Source organism: Ceratotherium simum, chromosome 31, assembly GCF_057802395.1.
Source record: "Ceratotherium simum simum isolate JZ-2026a chromosome 31, ASM5780239v1, whole genome shotgun sequence".
Classification (NCBI taxonomy): domain Eukaryota; kingdom Metazoa; phylum Chordata; class Mammalia; order Perissodactyla; family Rhinocerotidae; genus Ceratotherium; species Ceratotherium simum.
Genome location: NC_141930.1, coordinates 3,971,200 through 3,997,360, shown reverse-complemented (window position 1 = coordinate 3,997,360; position 26,161 = coordinate 3,971,200). Strand labels below are relative to the sequence as shown.

General features: G+C 37.8%; 1 protein-coding gene across 3 annotated transcripts in view; it reads left to right on the top strand.

The window, feature by feature from the left end:
• RALYL (RALY RNA binding protein like) overlaps window positions 1–26,161 on the top strand; it is a 686,254-nt gene that overhangs the window by 536,121 nt on the left and 123,972 nt on the right. For all 3 annotated transcript variants that reach the window (XM_014795852.2, XM_087420386.1, XM_087420385.1), the window contains exon 3: window positions 13,384–13,459. In XM_014795852.2, coding sequence (XP_014651338.2) covers window positions 13,384–13,459 — 76 coding nt within the window. The remainder of the gene's footprint in view (window positions 1–13,383; window positions 13,460–26,161) is intronic.

The window sequence follows — 26,161 nt, the reverse complement described above, 5'->3', positions numbered from 1 at the left end:
ACTGAACTGTATCACATTTTATAAATATTTTCATGTTTATACTGTCAAAAAACAGAACCATGAAAATTTTCGTGATGAATCCGATTATGAACTAAAAAGAAAACATTAACATATTATTACAGAATCTCCCTCTTTGCTGCCTATCATCAAGTGAATTTTAGAAGTGTTTTAGCTTTTCAAGAACTGCTTTGTAAATCCTTTAAGTTTTGGTTACATTTTGTTCAAAATTAGTTGGAAATCTCTAACCAAAATGTTCAGCAAAATTCAGAGTTTGAAATTTTTAAAGAATTTCAATTATTAAAAGTAAATCTCATAAATGAAAAGACAAATTCTTACAGAAGCAATGAATAGAGTAAATAAATTAAACAATGAGAGCTCTAAAGGTATACAAGATTTAATTCTGATTTTTCTATTATAATGCCTTGGTATATCTCAACTTGAAGGAAGAGTCTCTTGATGGATCTCCTACTTATAATTAGTTATATTTTGTACAGAATGAAATGAACTTGAGAATGCCTGTGGGTGTATGGCTTTTACATTTTATGAGACATTCAAAAGAATATTAAGACATTTCTGAAAGGTTGTATCTTATAAAAATATGTCAAGAAAAGACAGTACCTATGAAAATATTTGGGCTGATATATTTTCACATATCAATACAAAAATAGAATTGAGAATATTTTCCACTTATAATTGTCTCTGAGCTTATCATTTTCCTCAGCACCTTTAGAAGTATTTTCTCAATTAAAAATATATTTGATGGGGCCAGCCCGGTGGCGTAGCAGTTGAGTTCACACACTCCGTTTTGGAGGTCCGGAGCTTGCGGGTTCTGATCCCAGGCATGGACCGATGCACCACTCGTCAAGCCAGGCTGTGGCGTCATCCCATATAAAGTAGAGGAAGATGGGCACAGATGTTAGCCCAAGGCCAATCTTCCTCAGCGGAAAGAGGAGGATTGGCAACAGATGTTAGCTCAGGGCTGATCTTCCTCAAAAAAAAAAATATATATCTATATATCTATATATATATTTGCAAAGCAGAGTTATTTGAAAGTGTCACTAATGTCAAAACTATTCATAATAAAATGCAAATTTAAAGAAAACTTGAGAAATTTTGTGAAAATTTAAAAATATGATGATTGAAAAAATAAATTTTAGATAAAAACGTAGGTGACACAGGATATGAGATGATTTGTTAAATAAACTGGTGAAAGCACCATGGAAAACTACTCGATTTATGTTATTTTTAATATTCAGCTAATCAATATAAATTTGTTTTAATTTTGCTTTATTCCAAACAGATTTATTAAAAGAATTTTGTTTTTTTAATTTTTTTTGATTACCACTCTTTATAGAACCAGGGCTATAATAAATCAATTTGTTGATCAATTAAATAAATTTTCAATGTTATATAATTTTAATGACCTATTCACACTCAGGAGCGACCTATTTAGATACTAAGTTGTGTGGTCACCCTAACCATAACCTTGTTCAGGACTCTACTGTTTGCCTTCGACAGCCATGTTGAGTCACAGAAGTTCTGGTCATACATTGACTAATTCATTGATTAAGTCTTTCATGTATTCAACAAACATTTATTAACCTGCATATATTAGGCAAATCTTCTGGATACTTTGAATATATTTGTGAACAAAACAGACAAAGATCCCTGGCTTCATGGAGCCAACAGTTTAGCATGGGGGGGGTCACCTAGCAATAAACAAGGGACCTAATAAATAAATAAATTGTATATTGTATGAGGAGGTTATAAATGCTTTGGAAAACACAAATTAAAGCAGGGTACTGGAGATTCTGAGTGTTGGGAGTGTAGGGAAATGAAATGTTGCAATGTTAAATAGGCGAGAAGATGACATTTGAGCAAAGATTTGAAGGGAATGGGGAAGCTAACCCCGGAATTGTCTAGGAGGAGAGCAAACTGCAGGCCTGGAGAGAAGCAGCAGCTAAAGCAAAGGGCAGGGATGTGCCTGGCATGCTTGAGAAGCAACAGGAGGACCAGGTAGCTGGAGGGGAGGAAGATGGGGGAAGGTGGTAGGATGTGAGGTGCCAAGGGCGAGAGAGGGAATGGGGCTGGATACAGAGAGCAGATGCGTACAGGTGGCACGATTTGAAAGTCCTCTAAACAGTTTTGCTTAAGCAATATCTGGCAGGGTTTTTCTCTGATTACGTTTCGTGTATCCTTTTCCTTAGCTTAGCTTGGCTTTATTAGTGAGTATCAGCTATCCCACTTCGCTCCTGTTTTTGGTGAAGGATCTTACATCCTTTGTATCTCCTTGATTTCTTGCTGTGTCTTTCAGGTTTGCATTCTCGGTCAGAGAGCTGTCTGAAGTTTTGCTTTCTTATGGAATTCTTAACAATAAGATTGAATTTAATGGCTTTCTACTTAGATTTTATGAAAAATTAATCTTTTTAAAAAATAAAATTGACATATTTGGCAATTTGCCAGTAAATTATATAAGTCTCGTCAAGAACAATAGATTTATTTGTTTTTTATTTTTATTTTATTGTTTATTTATTTTTATTTTTTGTCCCTGAGCTAACATCTGTTGCAAATCTTCCTCTTTGTGCTTGAGAAAGATTAGCCCTGAGCTAACGTCTGTGCCCATCTTCCTCTATTTTGTATATGGGATGCCGCCACTGGGTGGCTTGATAAGTGGTGCATGGGTCCACGCTGGGGATCTGAACCTGAGAACCTGGGGCCACTGAAGTGGACTTAACCACTGCCCCACTGGGCCTACCCGGCAATACTTATTAGCTGTGCTATCCTATGCAAATAACTTATGCTTTCTCAACTTCAGTTTCTACAAATGAGAATTGACAATACCACAGCACAATATTATTGTGAGAATTATTTTTTAATGTGTGTTAAAATATGACCAACTGTTAGATGATATACAAACACTAGCAACTATGATTATCGTCAAAGTTGATGTTAAGATAGCATTATTCCATTCTAAGCCTTTAGAAAAGCATTTTTCAAATTTCTTCCCTAAAAGCTTTATTTTTCTGCTCAGAATTCTTAATATTTTATTTTCAAAACACTTAAAAAAATAAAACCCTTAAAATATAGTTGAAGGAGGGAATTTAAGCTAAATGTGTTGCGAACCAATGCTTCTCAAACCTGAATGTGAATAGAAATCACCTGAATCTTGTTAAAATGCAGTTTCTGATTCATTAGGTCTGGGGTGGAACCTGGATCCTGCATTTCTAACAGGCTCCTAGACAATGCAGATGCTGCTTGTCTGCCAACCAAACTCTGAGTATCAGAGTTGTATACCACTCTCCACGTAAAATGCATTTAGCTATTTGTGAATTATAAAATACCTAGTACAGTAGCTTTGGTGTTTTAAACGCTAAATACAGTCACCACGAAAAAGACCTGAGAAAATAAAATCCGTATATACATTTATGAAAAGAGAGAAATGAGACAAGGAAAGGAATAGAGAGAAGCAATACCCAACTCGAGAGTCTATTTTAATTAACTGGTGGAAATCTGAGAGTTCTCCAGGAAACTGATAATCCAGACTGTTGGTTGAATTTTACTTTCCTTAAGGAGTATTTTTTCCTCAAGTATGAAACTAAACAAACTCCTGGGATGCAAAGAAATTAATAGTAGTGAACATATTGCTAAGATTATTTTCCACCAGGTATTTTGGTCTTAATTATCATAACATTTGTCTCCACTATTAACGTCAATAGATCATTTGTAAAATTCTGAAGCAAGGTCTTCAATGTACTCAGGGTGCTTCTGGTGGGCATTTATCTGAATTTTATATTTGATTCATTTGGTTTCTGAAGACTTTATCTCTTAAGAAAACATATTGTCCTTCATTTTTACCTTTGTGGAGCTAAAGATGTTCATGGAACGTAGAAAAAAAATATTCGAAAAATTTATCCAAAATGATACAGGAGACAAATGATAGAAAAAAATGAGACAAGTAGAGAGCTTTAGGAATTAAATTCAAATTTGATGATTATTACCATTTGGTGTTTGCTTTGTGACCTGTATGAGAATGTGCTTGTGTTCTCTGCTAGATAACTTTAAACTAGACATTGATTCAACATGCACCAAAGCCACAAAGTTTCAAGTTTCATGGCCACTTATGCTTCAAGGCAAATCTAAAGTATTTTGACAGTTAGCTAATGGGATTTTTGATGGGAAAAGCCAAATAAAACAAACAAACAAAAGAACAGAAACAGCTCTCTGTACCTCAACGGATAGAGCGGAGGCTTTTGAAGAGTTTGCTGGTAGACGTGGGTCTACGAACCTGCCGACATTAGAACCGGTGTCTTGGGAGGAAACCACCTTAGATGCCAAGAACAGATCCTTAAGGGCATCTCAGCGATGGAGGATGGTGCACCGTGTTCCCAAGGTGTGAAGTCTACATCTCTACTATGACGTTTGTCACATCTGCTATAGTTAGCTGCAGGTTTCTCTTTCTCTGTGATGTCCTGGAGCACACAGACAATGTTCCCATCCATTTGCCCAATACCTAGCACCGTACCAGGCATGTTCTGTATGTTCAATAATTATTTGATCAATGAAAATGAACAATTTGGTGCATTTTTAATTTTCTTCTTAACATAACTTTTGAGCAAGGGTATAGAAAAGGGTATTCAAATATGCATGCCCACTTTTCTTACTTCAGTTTCTATTGGGGAAAAAGCTGTTTGAATCTAAATAAGTCACATACAGTGATCAGACTTACCAGGTAACTAGTAATAATTTCAGGTTTCCACTTTTATTTGTCCTTGCAGACAGAACCTGGGAGCATAGAGCATTTTCTGGTAACAAATGGGAACCTGGCCAGCCAGCCATCTTTGCATTAGCATTCTAATAACCAGAGGCCAACGCGCCATAGTGCTGTGTCAGAACTAATTTATGAAACTAGGTCCACAGGCTCATTAAAATGGTCACAATTCAGTGACTGCCCAGTAAAATTAGACTACAGTTTCATTCCCATAACGGTGAGTATTTTAACACACTATTAAGGACATATTTCAAGTGTTAAAACTAGCTTTGATTCTGCAAAGGGAAAAACAACAAGATTCTGTAAATGGGAAACCATTTACTTTTGTACAAAATTGGCCCCACTCTCAGCTTTAGGCTCAAAATGCTTCAGATGTTGATATTTTAGAGCACCGGGTGGCTGTACTTGTATTTGCCAATCTGGTGCATTTTGTCCTCAGAGTGAAGGTGCTTCTGGGCAGCTCCAGCAAACTAGAGGGCCGGGAACCCACCCGACCAAGGCGGCTCAGCTGCGAGTCCAATGCATTTCCCCCATTGCTACCAGACAAATCTCCCTACCGCGCTTATTTAATCATCCTCCTCCCCCCTGATGCCCGAACTCCTAGACACGCAGGGTCCATTGCTTTACAGGCTGCTTTCCACAGCCACACCGGGAGTGAGGGGCAGAGAAGGCGTGACATCCAAAACCTGGTTAAGAGCAATGAGTTAGTAGGGAAAGCTCTGAACTGGGAGTCTGGTGTGGCTGACTCTCATCTCCCTCAGGGCAGGGGCAGAGTAGCCCCTCTCCCGCTAGTTCGGTGCCTGGCACACAGCCGTGCTCAATAATAAAGGCGGTTTTAGTGAACTGAGTTAACGATATTATCATGACAGCCATTTAATTTCTCAGTATCTCAAACATCTATATATGTGATGTGGGAGTAATGGTTCCCACACTGCTTATCCCACAGCATTGTTCTGAGGATCTAAACTGTTAATAACTGCAAAAACACTTTTTAATGGTATGGTGCTTTTACTGGGGTAATGTATGGTTATATTCATTCACTTGTCAAACATAGCAGACTATTTTCTTTATCTCCTGAATTTCTAGTCCATGGAACAGTAATGAACCCCTAAATCTTCTAAATGTGAACAATAAGAGACTCTGAATGACTTTTCCTGGCAGTCTATATGCCATCGCTGAATTATTTAAACTTTTGTTTAAACCTGGGGGAGGAAGCAAAACAAAAATTCCCAAGAATAAAGATATTACTGTTAACTAGTTCCTTTAGAAAAATGTTTCTTTTAATTCCTTCCCCATCTAAATATAACATTGGTAACATGGATGCCTTATTATAACGTAAGGTAAACGTCACTTTGACATCAAGCTTATATCTCTCTAGAAGTGGCAGATGCCAGCAGGGGTCACTAGTGGTGGAGGTAAGTAGCAAGTGTCTGTTTATTGCAGCATTGTGAATAATATGTAATTAAAAGATTAACTTGGAGCCAGCCTGATGGCGTAGTGGTTGATTTCGTGTGCTCTTCTTTGGTGGCTTGAGGTTCGCAGGTTCGAATCCTGGGCACGAACTGATGCACTGCTCGTCAAGCCATGTGTGTTGGCGTCCCGTATAAAAACAGAGGAAGGTGGGTACAGATGTTGGCTCAGGGCTAATCTTCCTTAGCAAAAAGAGGATTGGCAACGGATGTTAGCTCACACCCAATCTTCCCCCCCACACACACAAAAAGATTGAATTGACTTTCCAAACGAGGAAATTCCAAATTGAATACATGGCAAAGAAGTAAATGTAAAATATTTTTTTTCCTAAATATTTCTGGGTATCTCATAAACCAGTGGTCTGGGGGAGCTCTGTTTTGCTGGCTGCTAACAGAAGTGCCATCCGAAAAATACTCTGTGTTCATAAATATCTGAAAACATTTGAGTTAAACACTATTGAATTTTTTTTCCAGAGTCCTATCCTTTAATATGCAGTGCAAATATTCAAGAAAGGGATATATTAGAGCATTTTCACCAAACTTATTTTACTACGGTATATTTGGCAACATACCTATTAACATCTTTTAAACGTTGTTACGTTGTTCAGATAAACGGCCCTTAGGAAGCGTGCTGACAAAGTGCGTTTGGTTAGACACACTACCACCCATGCAAGCATAACCTTCTGGTTGGTATGAATTTAATGGACCAATAGACTCATTGAGCCGCCACTGGGTAAACAACACTGTGAGGGATGCTGAAGGGCATAAGAAGTTGAGTGAAATTATGACTGCCCTTTAGAAGTCCAGAGTCAAAGGGAGCAATCGTTCAGTAGTCAGTACCATTGGAATGACGGAAGAAAGTAAAACGGGGGTGCAAAGAGGGAAAGGCACATCTATTTGGGTGTAGAATTGGAGGTATATTCCCAAGAGTCACAAGCATGAAATAATACAATGCTGTTACTATCATCCTTAGTAGTATGCTAATGGGAATTGGTCAAATAAATATATTCACATGTGTTGGCTATCATTTCTGAAGATGACACTTTGGGACAGTACCTGCCTCCATTTGCCTCATCTCATTTACCTCAAATCAGAATAGTTTCAGCTCATTGACTTTTTTCAGTTCTGTAACTTCATAGTTATTTTTGTCATGGTATATTGACATCGCTTATTTAGTTTAAAAATAAAGAAGAAAACTGATTAATTTTTTTAGAACATTTAATACATTTTTAAAGTAATTTACTGTGAAAAGATGTAGTTAGCGGCTCAACGGGATATTTTTCAATTGTTTGAATCTGAGGTTTAATGTTAGAAGTAGTACATTTTTTTTCCTAGTATTTTTTGGTGGTAACTTGAAATATTGAAACCTCAAAGTAGACACGGGATCTATTCTATGAGCCTCTTAGTTGGTGCTTTGTTGTTAGTGCCGTTGAGTTGATTCCCACTCCTAATGACCCTGAGTACAGCAGAGTGGAACCTTGCTGGGTCTTTTGCACCATCGTTTCACCTTTCCAGCGCTATACCAGACAATGCTGCACTGCTATTCACAGGTTTCATGGCCAATTTTTTCAGAAGTGGGTGGCCAGGTCCTTCTTCCTAGTCTGTCTTAGTCTGGAAGCTTTGCTGAAACCTGTCCACTGTGAATGACCCTGCTGGTATTTCAAATATCGGTGGCATAGCTTTCAGCATCACAGCAACACACAGCAACCACAGTATGACAATGGACAGATGGATGGTGTACTTCCCTGACTGGGAAACAAACCTGGGCTGAGACGATGAGACCGCTGAACCTTAACCACTAGACCACCAGGGCTGGTGTTGGTGCTCACAGAGGTTCACAATGCAGCGTGATGAAATACAAGTACCCTCCCCACTCCATGTGGAGGTCGGCTGTCTCCAGTCGTCTCCCAGCCCAGGTAAAGCTTTAGCTCTGTCTGCTTTGACCCTATGACTGGGAAGGAGGGGGGAGTTCTTCCACAGAGGTGTGATGTGTAGAGCACTCAAACAGAAACTCTTCAAGAGACTTCTTTTTAATGTTGCTTGCCTAGTTTTTCCAATCATTTCTACAAAAATATGATTCTTAATAGCCAGGTAATAGAGTCCATCAGGTACATAGGTACATCTACAGGTACTTCTGCATAACAGGTAGGAATTTAACTAGGAGTGTTTGGAATCTCCCAAAAGAATTTGTTGAGAAGGATTAAACCCACATCCTTTTTCGAGGATAATATAAGATTTCTAAATACTAGTATTTGGTATGAATCTGTTTGCCAACTCAAGAATTTAAGAAACAACACTTTATTTTCTGTATCTCAATGTTTTACTCCAAAGCTGCTATCTTGTGAGACTGGCAGAAAATTGAACCCTCGTCATTCTTCCTCTTGCCCTCCCTGTGGTGACTTACATGGGGCCAGGACAACCAGGGAAAGAGGCCTCGGGAAGGCTCTCCATCGTTGACCATGACGTTTACTGCTAAGAAACCATTTACTCTGTTTGGATGGTCCCTTCAAGGCCACCAGCTCTTGAGGCATGAGAATCTGCACCTTGGCTTCCAAATAAGCTGGGTTTTCTGACGACACAATTAAATCTTGTATTTATCAAGTTCAATACAAAGGAAATGCTCGTGCATCCAGACCTGGGCAAGGCTTTGTGATCACTGATTAACTGGGCTCACTGCCCCCTGTCCCTTCTCCCTTGACTACGTCTCTGTCCACTAACAGCAGATTTTGGATGATTTTCACTGTAGCAGTGAAAAATATATAGATTTGCATATTTAAATATAAGTGTTCACACATTCGAAGGAAAATTGTGCATTTGAACACTATTCAGTCTATCAGGAACAAAAGATTTTCTTCTGCATTTCTTAATACCTTTGAACAGAGGCTGATGTCTGGAAACACTGAGTTTAACAGCCTTTCTCGAAAGGCTTTGCATTGCATGTATATGCCATGAAACTCCTAAGTGTTTTATTTATTTATGAGAAAAAAATTACATTTTCAGTTCATAAGTCATGGTGTCTAAGCTAGAAACATATACACTGTGTCTTAGGACAGTTCATGAACGTGTACCCTCTACCGTCATTACAGAGTTTATCAAATAACAGAAATCTGTGTTTGTTTCACTTGCATTTTGGTTCCAACCCTGTCACATCGGAAAGGTTCAGACAGCCTCCATCTTGGTTGTGCCTTATTCCAAATCATACAAGAGTCACTGTCTTCAGTATTCATTCTCAGGACTGTCCTCTACTCAGAACCCAAGTTATATCCCACTGAAATTAGATGTCAAGTTCAAATTAGGGTCTCTAGTGAGATTCTCACACCCAGTAATCCACCCTCCTCCAACTGCTCTTCTTTCCTACCTTTTCCCCACTCAGAGTCTCTGCTGAAACCACGTGTTCACCAAAACCCACTGCCTCTGACCTGAATATTTACAATACACAACTGACAATCTTTGTTCCCATTTTTTAAAAATTCTTTATTAAAGTATATGCAAAATAAAATTTATGGTATATTTAAGTTATAAGGAATGAGGCTGTGTTGTAAACCCATATTCCCACTGCCCAGTGTAAGAAGTAGCACATTGTGATGTACTGTCAATCCCTCTGGATGTCCTTCCCACGTCCTTCACCTGTTTCTGCTCCTTTAGAGGTGACCTTCATCCTGAATTCGTTGTTTATCTCTGCTTGCTTTTCTTTAGTTTTTTTATTACATATATTTTCCTTCCTATGCAATATATTGTTTACATTTCTATTTTAATTTACGTGAAAGGATTCATTCTGTCAGTGTTTTTCCATGACATTATTTTTTGCTCCATGTTATGTTCCTGAGATTCATCAGTTCATCAGTGTAGTTGCCTGTGGCTCTAAGTCTTTCTCTCTCCTCTTTTTTTAACTGTTGTAAAGTGTTCCATTTTGTAAATATATCACCTTTATCCAGTTACCTGTTAGTGGATATTTGTGTTTTTTCCAAGAATTTTTTCTATTTTAGTGTACTGCAATGAACATTCCTATACATATCTCATGGGTCACATATGCAGTTCTTTAGGTGCATACCTCCTGGTTCATAGGGATTGAGATTTTTTTTTTTTTTAAATTTTTTGTGAGGAGGACTAGCCCTGAGCTAACATCCAATGCCAATCCTCCCCTTTTTTCTTGAGGAAGAGTGGCCCTGAGCTAACACCTGTGCCCATCTTCCTCTACTTTATATAGGATGCCGCCACAGCATGGCTTACCAAGCGGTGCGTCAGTGAGCGCCTGGGATCCGAACCTGCGAACCCCAGGCCGCCAAAGTGGTGCGCACGCACTTAACCACTTGCGCCACCGGGCCAGCCCAGGGTTTGAGCATTTTAAGTTTATTAGAAACTGCCAAATTATTTTCCAAAATAGTTGTAACAATTTATGCTGGTACTTGCAATGTACACACATTCCAGTTGCTTCAAAATATCATTAACTCTTTCTATTAGACTCTTAATGGCTCTCACAGTGTTTAAATTTGCATGTTCCGTTACTAATGAGGTTGGGAATCTTTTCACATGTGTATTCAGCATTCATATTCCCTCTTCTATAAAGTGCCTTTACTAGTTTTTTGCTCAATTTTCTATTTGGTGGTTTGTCTTTTTTCCTATCATATGAATGAGGTCTTTATATATTCCAGAAACAAATGCTTATTCAAGGATTTCTTCATCCAGTTTGTGGCTTTTCTTTTCATTGTCTTTATGTAACTATTGATGAGCAGAAATTCTTAATTTTAATGTAGTAGAATTTATCAATCTTATATTTTAAGACTAGTGCCTTTTATGTTTGGTTTAAGATTATCCTTCCATACTCTGACCTCATAGAGATATTCTATTATATTGCCTCCTAAACATTTATATTTTTGCCTTTCACATTTAAGTTTTTATTCCAATGGTAATTGATTTCTTGTATGGTGTAAGGTAGAAGTCCAATTTCATATTCGTCCTTGTGGGGAACCAATTGTTACAGCCTCAAAGATCTATCCTTGACTCCCTGATCTGCTATGCCAGCTCTATCATGATCCAGGTATCCATACATGTGTGTATCAATTTGAGGGTTCTCTACTCTGTTCCATTGGTTCCTTTTCTACCTTTGTACCAATACTATAATTACTATTGCTTTAAAATAAATCTTAATAGGGAAGTTTCCCAACTTTGCTTTTTTTTCTCAAGTGTATCATGGCTGTTTTAGACCCTTTGCTCTATCACATAAATTTTAGAATCAACTTATCAAACTCCAAGAAGACATAAAAAGAATATTTGAGGATTTTATTGGAATTGTATGCAACCAATAAATCAACTTGGGGAAAATTGACATATTTATTATATCCAGTCTTCCAATTTCTCTGTATTTATGTAAGATTACTGTAAAATCTTCCAATACAGTTTTATAATTTTCTCCATAAACATTTTAAAAATTTTGTAATATATTTATCCCTAGGTACTGCACTTTTATACTATATAAATTACGTCTTTTAAAATTATATTTAAAAGTATGTATTGCTGTGTAGAGATATGCAATTGAATTTTATATATTGGCTTTGAATCCAATAAACTTACTAAACTTTCTTATTGATTGTAATAAACTGTGGATGCTTTGGAGTTTTTATGTTATCAGCAACTATGACGGTTTCATTTCTTCTTTCCCACTTCTGATATTGTTTTCCTGTCTTATTTCACAGACTAGGATATCCAGGACAATGCTGTACAGAGATGGTGACAGTGGATGCCCTTTTAAATTCCTTGATCTTAAAGAAAATGTGTCCAATATCTCACTATTAAGTATGGTGTTTTCTATAGGTTCTTTGTAGATATCCTTTATTAGGTGGAAGGAAGAAGTTTCCTTTTCTTCCTAGTTAAGGATTTTATCACATATGGATGTTGAATTAGATAATCATATGTTTCATATCCTTTAATGTGGACACTGTGTCCTGTCCCCTCCGATCCACAGAAACATGAGAATAATGCTCAAGTTCTAGCGTCAACAAACATCTTCAAGGAACAAGCCAGGTTCAGTGTCCCCTTCCATCTGAGTTCCTGCTTTCACCCACATGTAGGCTTCTGTGAACTCCTTACTTTCTTGCTAGCTCAATTTTCTATTTTTTAAAAAGAGATACATTATATTTTATATGGAAATTCTGGTTGTTTTCAGGGTTGGTTGGCTCAGTGTATTGAGTCCACTGTACAAGACATGGAAGTCTTACTTTCTTTTCTGTCAAAATAATGTCCCTCACTTCTTTCAAAGCTTCTCTTGAAGTTTGCTTTCTTTAGATTTTCCTTTCTATTATCCTTTGGAAATTTTGACTTCACTTTCCAGTTGTTTATGTCACTTCCTAAACCTTTGCCACTCAACTTTCCAATTTCTTAAGAGTTTTACACATTTTTTTAAAGATTGAGTTTGGCCAGTTGTATGCATATACTGTTTCGTCATCTACTTAAGCATCTTCTTGTCTTATTTTAGGGACTTGATCATATTTTCAGTTCATGAAGACAAAGGATGTGCTTTCTTGTTTTTCTGACCATCCCAGAATTCTGTAACTGCACATTCCAGTGGCTGAGTGCTTTTTGCAGTTCTTTCGGTAAAGCTGGTATGTTTTACAACTTCACCCTTCTGAGTCCTTTTCTACGTGGATGGAAAAGATATTACTATGGGAAATTTAATAATTTCTTTTACGAACAAAGCTGAGTCCCATGCAATAGCTGTGCAAACTGAGACATTCCTGGCAAAAAATCCAAATCAGAAGGATATCTCATTTTCTCTCTCTCTCTCTCTTCATTTTTAATAAACATTACTGATTCCTCTTACCTTGCCTGAATATTTTCTTTCTTCATAGCATTTATCACCTTCTAATATGTTATATACTTTGTTATTTATTATGTTTGCCGCTTATTGTCTATCTCATCCAGTAGGACGTGAGTTCCACAGGGCGTGGATCTAATCTGTTTTGTGCATGACGAGTCTCACACAAGACCTGCCTAGACAGAACAGGGGCTCCATAAATACCTGTTGAATGAATGAATGGCATTTAACACTTGCATAGGCAAATGGCAAAAAGGAAAAGAAAACTCTATGACTTGCTTTTCTCAAATGGTTTAATATTTTCTTAATCAGTGCTGTTTATTTTATGCTTTTAGATATCAACATGGCAGGGGAACCCAAACCATACAGACCAAAACCTGGAAACAAGAGGCCCCTTTCTGCACTTTATAGGTAAGTATGCGAGCACTGTTTCACTACATGTAGTTATGAAAATTTCTTGCTACGTTGAAAGGCAATGTAACCTATAAGGCAAAAAACATTTTGAAGAACAGTCTTCACTGGCATACAATACATCATGCATCACTTAAAAACAGGGATATGTTCTGAGAAATGAGTCATTAGGCAATTTTGTGATCGTGCCAACATCATAGAGTGTACTTATGCAAACCTAGATGGTATAGCCTACTACACACCTAGGCTGTGTGGTACTCATCTTATGGGACCACTGGTATATATGTGGTCCTTAGTCGACTGAAACATCATTATGCTGTACATGACTGTACAACAAAATGCTGACGGTCAACGTATAAATATATCACGCAGCATTGTCAGGGATATTGGATGCCTAACTTTCTCATCTCTGCTTAAACAATCCACAAGATATTTTTCTAATAAAATCTAATAAAAATCTCTAATGATTCTACTTGGCAAGTGGTGGAAAGTCAATATTTGTTGACTACTGAATGCAATGTGCTGTAGGTGTTTTACATACATTGTTTAATTTAATGTAATTTTTACAACAATCTTGCAATGTAGATATTGCTATTCTCATCATACAGATCAAGAACCTGATATACGATTTCTTAGAGATTTTCCCTAGGTCACAGCATTGGTAAATGATAGCGCCAATACTCAAACTCATGGTTTCTGCTGCCACACTGAATTCTTTCCACTTGGTCATTCAGCCTCTTTTGTTACAAAGCACATGTATATCTCTCTTCTCCAGAGAGATATATCTAATTCCTTTAACCTTTCCTGATATACTTCGGTCTGAGTCAATCTAATATTCTGATCTTTTCTCTCTGCATGCCCCAATTTATCAGTGTCCACATGTATAATCTCAATTCCAGGTGGCTAGAGTAGATTATATTTAACATCTTTATTGTTCTGTATATACTGCCATTAGGTTTAAAAAAATCCCTTGATTTGGGGAAGAAGACCAGAATAATTCATGTAACTTTTGGTTCCATGAGTTCTTTAAAAATAGCCACTTTTGAAAAAAAAAGTCATGTTTTGCTGTTAAGCCATATGTCCCACTTCATGTACTTTTGCCATTGATTTTTGTACTGTGAGTGCTGACTTTGCACCCATCTCTATTAAATTCCCTTTTCTTAGACTTAGCCAATTGTTCCAGGCTATTGAGCTCTCCTATCATCCAATTTATTCGGTCCTCTCTCAGATATGCATCGTTCCATCAGTGTCCACGTCCAAAGAGCTAATGTAAGTGTCTAGCAAGGCCCTCTTTTTTCCTGATAGCGTTTGGATAAAGGAGAATTGAGTTATACATGTTAAGATTCATTATGTTCTGATATAGTATAGTAAGAAGAGTTCTCAAAAGATAGCTTGGAGGCATTTCCTTTTCTTTGTTCTCTGAAAACTAGCACATCTCCTTCTCAGCCACTCACAGCCTCATTTCCTGAACTATAAAACAAGAGGGTTGGAAGTAGATGAGTTCTAAGGTCCTAGTCACACCTAACACCCTAGGGCTCTCTAACATATGACCGTTAGAGACTTTAAAAGATATATATTGGAAATATAACTTAATTGCTCTCATTATTTTGGCTGTCAATTTAATTTTAATAAAAAATTTTATATAAAAATGGAAAGCTACAGGACTTAACAATGTTGATAATTGGTCATGAAGCAGTATTGATGTTAACGGTCAGAGATAAAGTCCCCAACAAAAAGCAAATGATACTTTCTGCACCTTTTTTTGAGGTAAAGGGCAATGTTTATAAAACTGAGAAATGCAAATTATTTTTTGGTCAAATTTATTTTTAAATGTATCCATAGAGCTGCAGCTAATGCAGAACATTTGAAAAGTCATATTTTCAAATATTATCAAAACAAGCTGGCAATAGCTTTTCTTCTCATCAAAGAGTTACTACTATCTGTGTGATGATGTTAATTTTCATATTTTCCCTGTTCTTGGAGTGTTTTGATTTTTTTATGAGAATAGAAGCTTATGACAAGAAGCAAATGTCTTAACTGTTATTTCTCTATTACTAAGTTATGTTGAATTGTGAATTCAAAAGAATTAGAAGCAGAAAAGTTCATTTAAATCTGGTATGTTGTATACAAACCACATTAGTGGGGAAATGCTTATTTTTCCTGTTTTCATCTGTTTACACAAATGAAGGCTGAGGTGCACTGAAATTTCAAAATGGTAACAAAGAAAACAAAAGAGAATGAACGTGCAGCAGAGGAGGCCCTGTTGTATACCCTTTCCCATTCTTATGGAATGGGAAAGCTTATTAACACCTTACTTTTATGTAGACAAACTGCGTTTTCGTGGCCATTATTCATCTGTTCACCACAGTACTCCACAAGGTTGGTATTACGTGCTTTGCTTTATAAATGAGAAAACTAAGTTCCCGAGACAATACAGGATTCGCCCGAAGTCGGGTAACGAGGTTAGGAACCGAACTCTGGGTTTCAGCCTTCAAGTCCACTGATCTTGCCACTAGATCACAGCTCCCCAAATTCTCTCCCCTGCTACCAGCTAAACAATACAATTATAAAAAGCAGAGATTCCTGCCCACCCGAACCACAATCAGTTATATTTCTGGCCATGATTTCCACGCCAGCAGGTGGCAAAGACTATACACTATACACAGCATAAGAACAAGAGTGACCCCCTATTTGCGTGATCATAGGGCACAGATTTTGAGCATCAAGTTCTTTATCTAATATAATAGTTGCATAATTTTCTTGACAGAATACAATTGCGTAATTAAGATGAGAGCACGTGGCTCGGCCGGTGCAGGGAATGTGGTAGCAGCTTGAAAGGGCTGGATTCTGCTTTCCCACTCTTTGCATTTTTGGGTCTGTTTCCTCATCTGTAAAATGAGAGAGCTGGAATAATTTCATTTGCTCATTCATTCATTCATACATGCAAGACATATGTACTGTGTGTCTACTATGGTCTAGGCACTGTGGTAGCTGCTCTTCTGCAAATGACACAGAAAATACCAAGGCTGCTTGGCAAGGAGAGAGCACAATGAAAGAAAAGTGGAATATTTTTATGGCTATTGATCACCTCTGATTAGCCTTCATGCTCTAAACTGCCATGTCTCCATCTCTATTCACTCCATTGGGGATGTAAATTATCTGCTCTCAGACTCTCTTCTTTACCTATGTCCATTTTATCTCCATCATCAACCACAAAGTAGTATTTACATGGAATATCCACTGAGGCATGATTTTGTTTTGTTACTTCTTTTAATGGGATTTTTAATTTAGCCAAACAACCTTCACTAAGTGTTTATCGTGTGCCTTAATTAACATGGTATATATAGAAGGCACAAAAATTTTTTAAAAACGTAGAGAAGCTTCAGAATATTTACTGTCTTATGCATGAGTTAGATACACATATAAATAAGGAATGTAAATGAAGTATGCATACAGTTCTGTAAGAAAATAAATGAGAGTTACTGATTCTGCCTAGGGGAGGGGAGTGAAAATCTGGATGACAATCGAGCCTGCTTCTAAATGAGCAGGCATTCATTCAGCAGACAAAGACAAAGAAGGGCATGCCACCAAAGAAGACATGTGCCGGGGCAAAGGCACAGAGATAAAAAGAACATCTCACGGTGGGAGCTAGGATAGCCTACTTGGTGGAGAACGAGTGACTGGAACGTCATGGCAGCCTGGGGTGTAAGGATCCATATGCCTGCTTATCAGCTTAAGGAGGTTTGGCTTTTATTCTGCAGACAACAAGACACCATTTGAATATGGTGAGTGATGGGAAATGGAGTGTAAGGAAGGGTGAGAGTCACAGATATGTCCCAGGTTTCTAGCTTAGGCAACTGGGGGAATGATCACGTGGTTCCGATAGAAGAAATAGGAAGGTCATGGCAAGCAGCAGCAGGCTCAGGTATAAGGTTGGGGGAAGGAAGCAAAAAAGAAATCATTCCAGTCTTGGACACAAATTCCTGAAGACACACAATTCATTAAAATAGCACTTATACTAAAAATGTCTCCTTTTAGAGGCTATTTGTAAATGAAACATAATTAATCATTTGTGAACCTTCCATAAATATTAGATCTACTCCTAATGGTGAAGAGCAAATCCATTCTCTAGGGAAAATATTGTAATTTTTAATAAATTGCTGCTTCAAATGTGCTATGTACTAACACAGTGTCTATAGTGTTCTAAAATAATAATTCTCCCCCAGGAAGTAACTTTCCCAGAATGCCAAGTTCCAATTAATGCTAAATAATTGCTAAATGAGAATAATTGTGTGATGGTTTTGCGAATGCTTGTAAAGGAGACAGACCTTTCCTCTCTGATGTGAGTAAAGCCAATAAGCAGAGAACAAAGGTACTATTTATCAGAGCTGAACAAGTACAGGTTTTCATTCACGTAGAGGAGCCCTCCCGTCACAGGGAGCACAGCTCAGTAAGACACGTAAAACATACAGTTTCATCCCACTCACTGCATGGATATTACTAGGTATCATGCCCAAAGATGGTTTTTTGGCTGTTATGCAGATGCCTTTCATAGCAACCTTCCCACCCCACACAGATGACCGTAGGAATTAAGATTGTTACTGCAAGTAACTTCAAGGCTCCTTAAGATTGTCAAAGGATAACCTATAGTGTCACCATTATAAGATCATCACAATGGTGGTGGTAGCCATGAATGTGGGTTGTATTATGAGAACTTCAATGAACAAAAAATTTTCTGAGCGTGGGCCAAGTAAGGTGACTGCAGCAAAATATCTCTGGTGATTTGTTTACCATTGGACCTACATGAGTTCTCTTACCATTCTTTATGGTGACTCTGGAACATCCTCAAGTGACCCAAAATGTCCCTTACAACCTTGGCAATAGAAACAAAACAATGGAAGCTAATTTCAGGTAATGGTAAATAGCAAAAATCAAATATAGAGGAAAAGTACCCTGGACATTTCCATTTCGCTGACTTGTTCTGTTTGCTGAGAAATTTTTACTGATTAGAAATGTTTATTGATTATTTTATATATTTTATGTCTCCTTTTATGATATCAAGGGTAATACACATTCACTTTCGGAAGCTGAATACTTCCAGTGTCAATGCCTCCCTTTGCACAGGTACGGGCTTCCGTTTCACCTACCTCGCCAGGTGGGCCCACTCAGAACACCATCTAAGAATAGACCCCGTGGTTTTTGAACCAAGTGTGAGGAGGAGAGGGAAACGTTACTCCTACCCCCCTAATGCATCTGTCCTTCTGAAACAGACACAAGCCCAGGCACTGACACGCCTACAAGGTTCAATTGGAAAGTGTGTTGTTGCTGGGTCTGCGTAGCAAGTGCAGTCTCTTGTAGCTCCAGATCCAATCTTTCCTGGGCAATCAAATTACTGACACGGAAAAGTGGGGTCACCAATATCCACAAGAGAAAATATTAAAAAAATGTCCACTTCTAAAACTCAAAGCTGAATATCCATACATCCGGGTAATTGAGGGTGAGTTCTCTTTAATTCACACTTCGCAAAGGAACACTGAAAGGCTGTTGAACCAGAACAGGTCCCACTCACTCACTTTGTTGATGGTTTATAATCGTGCAAATGTTTTATATGAGTCTGTTTGGTGGAAAGAGTGTAAGGCAGGCCTGGCTCCTAAAATCAGCACTGCATTACCAGTGGTCTGAACGTGATCTCTTGTTCCTTAGCTTCCTCAGCTGCATACAGGAAGGATAAAAGTTTCCTGAAAGATGATATATTTAAGGAGCCTGGAACTCATAGATGCTCTACAAATTTTAGTTATTCTCATTATTATGATTATTCAAAGAAAAAGATCTATAATAAAGTGTTTTAAGAAGTAATTTTAAATGGGCCTTGAGCTATGATAATGTTGCTAAAATTCACAGTCGACTAAACAGGTTAACATTTCCTATAACAGCCTACAGAAGAGATTTTTTTTTTTAAAGATGATATTTACTTATAGTACGTCCCTCTTATTTCAACAGTAAGCAAATGTAATTTATAAACCTTTTAATTTAAAATGTTTAAAGAAATGCTGACACAATACCCATTAAAATAGTTCTGCTGCAGGCAATTCTCTGCTAGGTTAAAGAATGGCCTCTTTTCAGTCTTCTGTTATGTTTTCAATGTGTAAATATTCATGAATATCTTCTTGCATATGGAAAGAACACAGCAGCAGTAAAAGGAGACTGGGTGGTGCAATTCTTTAATGCAGACAATCCATCTCAAAGCCTTTTTGAAACATGACAGTTGTATTGGTTTGATTTGAGGTAATTTATGATAAAATCAAAGGAAGCAAACCATGCAACCAATTTTAAAAAGAGGTAAATAATAAAGCCAAGAATTAAGTGAGAGCTGGGGGGTGGGGTGGGCAGGTAGGATCAGGCAAATTATACTTAGAAAACTTATGTAACAATAAGGCATTTCAAGTGAGCATCAAACTCAGCTATGAGATTCCTGGCAGTCAAGGCTAAAAGGGGGAGCGTGATGAATTATGTGATCATCTATTAAAAGAGAGTACTCCAATCTGTGATAAGAAACTATTGTTTTCCCTAACTCTCCCTTCTGAGAGAAACTTATCACATATGAAACCATATAAACAGCATAGTAATACTACCCTCAGTAGCAGTTATACAACACACACACATACATACACATACACACTCATGCACACAAAATATTTTTAAAATAATGGAATTTTTCTTAGGAAGTCTCTCAATGAAAGCCAAGGATAAACTGCATTAGAACAAGCCACGTAGTCTTCCTTTCTGCTTCTCACATGGCATTTCACTGTCTTGTGACAAACTGCATGAAACTCAAAAAGAGTGATGTTCCCAGAAGGCTAGATCTACATGGCAGCCCAGGTTTAAATGACCCACATAGCTGCATTCTGAGAGGAGACAGAAGGCAAGAGTGGGCTGACCCCTTGGTTGGCTTGTCTACCCAGCCCCAAGGACTGGAAGAAAAAGACTATGCTTGGATGTTTATAGCCTTTCACACAAGGACCTGTTACTTGATACCCCTCCTCTGGGGTGGCGAGAAATGGAAAAGCAATGGTAAACCTAGCATGGGATGGAAGAGGCTGAAATTTCACCTCATCCTCACAGTTGGCAGGTGCAAAGGAAGATGCAAATTTTTTCTTCTAGTTGGTAATTTTACTGTACTTCAGCACTGCGTAAAATAGTTGCTCTCTTTCATTTGGGAAAACAGGGTTTTCTGTTGAAACAAAGCCTCCTCATCAGCAGGACTCTAGTGTCATGGCCTCTTATGCTCTATGCTCTTTGTGTCTCGCTTCGTGCTTTGCATCATGGGGTGTTCAAGTTAGAGCACTGACACTAACACTGCCGGTCCCCACCGGGGCGCAGGGGGATGGTGGGCATCCTGCATTGCTGGGTCATTGTGTGAGTACTCCCTGTCTGGGAGGAAGGTGCTTTCCAGATTTTATCTTCCAAAAGATAATGCCCTTGCTTGCTCACAAGATGGAGTGTCTTCACTGTCAGTGCTGATTTCATCATTTTGTTTTTTTGGTCATTATCTTTAGATCCGGTGACCTGTTATTTTAGGACAGCCCTCGGCAGAGAATTTAGGGCCTTGAACTTCCAAACTAGGATATATTTACAAGTTGGTTGTTTTTAATTTTGAAGAGTTAAATCATTCCTTTTTGCCCTCCAAGGGCTCATATCCCTTCTGTCTTCTCAATCTACACATTAAGTCCAAAATTCCAGGATATGTTCCCCATTCCACAAGGCTACAGAGAAGGGAGCATGAAAGAAACTGAAATGTATCCAAAGTCTTATTTTTAAACAAATCAATTTAAAGACTAAAAATTCTTCCGTGTGGGAGTGGTACCATCTCTTTACACTGTTTTTAATATAATTAAAAACAAAATCTTCTCCCAACCCAGAAATCCTCTCTATAAAGATAGTAGAGGAAAAAAACCATTTTTAAAATAAACGTTAACCCAGAATGTGATAGGCATCATAGGTAATCTACTCAGAAATCACAGAGACAGAAAGAAATCTCACCCTTTAAATAGCGAAGCAGATATAGCCCATTCCATATATGTTCTCAAGGTAAACAATAACTAGTCCTCAAGTAAGAGGATCTGACAGCACCATTTGCCATGCATAGTTTATCATAAATTCACCTTAATTGGGGTGACCATCTTTGTTAACAAATTGACAGTTGGCTTTATCCAAAGGAAAATCAAACTTCTCATATCTTTATGACAGGTAATAGTTTGCAACTTGGAAAACCTAAGTTAGCCTCCTACCCTCCCACAAGGGTAGGGGCACTACCTCCCTTGACACTTACATTTCGAAGAGATGGCGCCCAGGTCCTGAGAAAAGACATCCATGGGTCATGGAGGGTTATCTAGTCTTCAAAAGGGTTTAGGTAAGTTTCAGAAAGAGAAGAAAGTCCTGACAATGACAACTTTTCTAAAGTGAATGCTCAAAGAAAAAGGAGGAGGGAAATCTCTTCCCTTATTTTCAAGAGGGAGTATTAAAACAAGTTTTTAGGCTTTTGTCTCCATGTTTATTTATTAATTTTTTTTTTTTTTTTTTTGGTGAGGAAGAGTGGCCCTGAGCTAACATCTGTGCCAATCTTCCTCTGTTTTGTATGTGGGACGCTGCCTCAGCATAGCTGGATGAGCAGTGTGTAGGTCCATGCCCAGGATCTGAACCCACAAACCTCAGGCCGCCAAAGCGGAGTGTGAAAACTTAACCACTATGCCACTGGGCTGGCCCCTCAATTTCTTTTTTTTTTTTTTTTTTTTTTTTTATTTATTTATTTATTTTTTTTGTTTATTGCAGTAACATTGGTTTATAACATTGTAAAAATTTCAGGTGTAGTATCTGTTCTTATCAGTTTAATACCCTCAATTTCTTTTAAAAGTACAGTTGAGAGTGATGTTGAAGTGCCGGCTCATGTAAGATTGAGGAGCAGTTCCTTTTATGGTACCCCTTCCCCAGATGTTTGTACCCCCTCACTGGTGGCTCCCCTGAAGCCCCAGGGCTTCTCCTGTAACGTTCCCATCACACAGAGAGGGATGCTTTGTGACCAGACTGACAGCTTATCTTCTAACAACAGGAAAAAAAACTAGTAGTAAGAAAAGTTGTCATGATATAAAGAATGTCTGAGTCCATACAAAACGAGGAGAGGAGAAAAGATGAAATGAATATTTATAATATAGATAGATGTGATTGGATTAATGAGAAACCAACAGCTCCTCTTCCTCTGTCATCTTTTCTCACCTTTATGGTGCGAATGATTTTTTCAACCACATGGAACTATTTTATAAAATTAACTAATTCTATTATCTTTATAAAAATTTATTTTCCCCTGGTCAATTAAAGTTCAAAAATACTCATCACAGGGGCCACCCTGTGGCGTAGCGGTTAAGTGGGTGTGCTCCGCTGCTGGCAGCCTAGGTTCCGATCCTGGGCCCGCACCAATGCACCGCTTGTCAGGCCATGCTGTGGCGGCATCCCACACAAAGTGGAGGAAGACCGGCATGGATGTTAGTTCAGGGCTAGTTTTCCTCAGCAAAAAGGGGAGGATTGGCATGGATGTTAGCTCAGGGATGATCTTCCTCACAAAAAAAAAAAAAAAATAGTCATCACAAATTATGAGCTAATAGAAAATGTTGAGTTATAGATAGAGTTTGAAGTTCTAATTATGAGCAAGTTCTGCACAGCAAAAAAAGTGGTTTAAAGTTTCTGAGCATTGGTTGGCTTTAAATATATTAATTAGAAAATAATCCACAATTTTTTTGTAAACATTACATAAACTATTTGGTGTCTTTGCAAGAATAATGCTTCTGATTGAATTATAAGGACTAAAAGTGAAGCTAGAAATGCCTCCTTTTTCGATGTCGAGACAGATGAGGGCAAAAAAGCAATATAGTCTCCCCAGGTCATCCATCAGCCAGGGGTGATGAATACTTCTCACGAAAATTAGTTCTTTTGGAAATTAGTGAACTCTGTTAAACTTTCAAAATTTCTTTCTAGTGGAATGATAACATGATTGATGATTCATCCTTATTGGCACTGTTAAATATCAGATTACTCAGAGTACTGAGGGATCTTCTTCTACATCCGAGTGCTGACGTATATTTTGTTTATGTTTACTGTAAGGTAGACTCACAGGACAAGCGGCTTGGTGTGAGCTCAGCATATTACATTCCAAATGAAACTGAGATGATACATAGTTTGCACTTTAATCTTTGTCTGAAATATCTTCTCTCTGGCAAAATCTCTGCTTGTGTGTCAGAATCACTCAGTCCTGAAAGACATCAGTGGGCATTAGAAGGAGCCCTGGATTGAAAGTCAGGAAACCTGCACCGACTTCCTCTATGTGCTACCACCTGCCCAGCCGACTAGGAGATTATAAGCAATCCAACCTCTTTTAAGCCCAGTTTTCTCATAATAACATGAAGGAGCTGAGATAAACCATTTCTTAGTTTATTCCCATTTCTAACATTTTGGGATTCTGCTATTTACTTTCTAATCCAGACACTAAAGTAAGACATAGGTGCTTCAGTAACGTGTTTATTCCTTTTTTCCGTCAAACTCTATCCATTATCTTAAAATATTCATATCTTTTGACTAAGTAATTCTATTTCTAGAAGTATATCTAAGAAAATAATGCTAAATGTTTAAGAATGTAAAAAAAAAAAAATGAAATTATTCCCAAGATGTTCTGTGCAGTTTTATTTATAATATTGAGTCATCTTATCCAACCCAATTATTATGCAATAATAGATATGGCATGTCCGTTAGATGGACTGTTCACAAAGTGTTCATAATGACATGGGAAAAGATTTAAGATTTGAGTAGTGAAAAAAAGCAAAATTATATAAACAGCACATATCACAGTATCTAAGTACAGGCATACCTCATTTTATTGCACTTCACTTTATTGCGCTTTGCAGATAACTGCATTTTTTACAAGACCCTCCACCAGGAAAAACATTATGACTCATCCATTGAAGGCTCAGATGATGGTTAGCATTTTTTAGCAATAAAGTTTTTTTTTAATTAAGGTATGTACATTTTTTAGACATGTTCTTGCACACCTAATGGACTACAGTATATAGGGCAGACATAACTTTTATATGCCCTGGCAAACCAAAAAATTCGTGTGAATCACTTTATTGAGAAATTTGCTTTATTGCAGTGGTCTGGAATGGAACCCACAGTATCTCCAAAGTATGCCTGTGTATTAACAGCATTTATTATATAAACAGACGATGGAAACTATTTAACAAATGAAACAAACATATTCAGAGAAAAAATAGAGATCAAAATATTGGCTATAATTGTCCAGACAGTAAGAATATGGTTGATATTTTTCTTGTAACTTTAATACCTATTGCAAATTTTCTTTAATGAGAATTTTATAACCACAAAAAAAAAAAAAGAGAGAGAGAGAGAGAATTAAAAACCGGATTTTTCCAGTGGTGGATGAGAAACATCGCACAAAAGCATATGCATGCAGGCAAGAAGGAGGACTTTTTGTGGTTGGTGTTGTAGAAAATCAGATTATTAAATTAAACAGATACAGCTGTTCATCTTTAGAACTAGACTCCTGTAGTTACCATGGTTATTAGAAAAGTTAATTTTCTAAAAGGGCAGCTTCATTAACACTCGTCTTACAGATCAGCACAGGCCAGGAGCCCTGTGCGGAGAGGCAGTTACTGCCAGGGCTAAGTGCCGGAAGTGGCCTGTCCGTCAGAGGATGCCACATCAGGATTAGGAGCTCGGCATGCGGGGGGAGTGGAAGGAGCCCTGTGCAGGGGGAAAGCAGCTAAAGTCATCTCATCTCCAAAAATGGAGAAGTCAAAATTTATGAGCCCTTAAGTGGTGCAGTCAAATAAGTGATCAGGAATGCATGGTGATGGCATTTCCTCTGACTGCGGGTTAGTGAGCCATGAATACGACAATGGCGCCTGCCAGACAGTGACTGTTCCTCGTTGTATTTACTTCAGCCAGCTTTGCTGCTGCCGCTGCTTTGCAGGGCACAGCGTAGAGAGCTACAAATAGTAACAGAATAGTTTGAACGAGGCCCAGGTTACAGCCTAAGGTACGCAGAGCATGGGACATGGCAAAAAGAGAGGGCACGGGTTCTGTGTTCCTGACTCTTAACAGAGGGAATCTATGAATGCAGGACAACCAATGGTAATGAGTCTGAGTACAGTAAACGCATCAGAATGCGCTTTTCATGAAAATGCTACAACAACCAATAGCTGAGTTTAAAAAGGAGATAGAGGACGACCCAAAAAATACAGAGAATGATGTGTGAAATAGCATTTCGAGTTGGATTGCTTAGCAACTGTTATGGGCATTTTAAGTCCTATTCTTACTAAAACTATCCATGAAATTATGGTGAAGACATTATTGTAGTATTGTGAGAATTCTAGAATGTACGTAGAATTGGAACTTCTAATTTCTTGATTTGCTGAAGATTGTCTTTTTCTCTCTATTTTTTTTTTGTAACTTTCTATTACCTAAACTCAATATAGCAAATCTCAGGTTTAGAGGGTTGAGAAAAGAAACATTATATGAGCAGTATTTGAAAATACGAACTAAATGGAGTGTAAAAAAGTTGAAACATACGGCAAGAAAAAAAAGATATTATGAAAGAAAGAAGTATTATCAGGCATCCATTTTAACTGAAAAATCAAA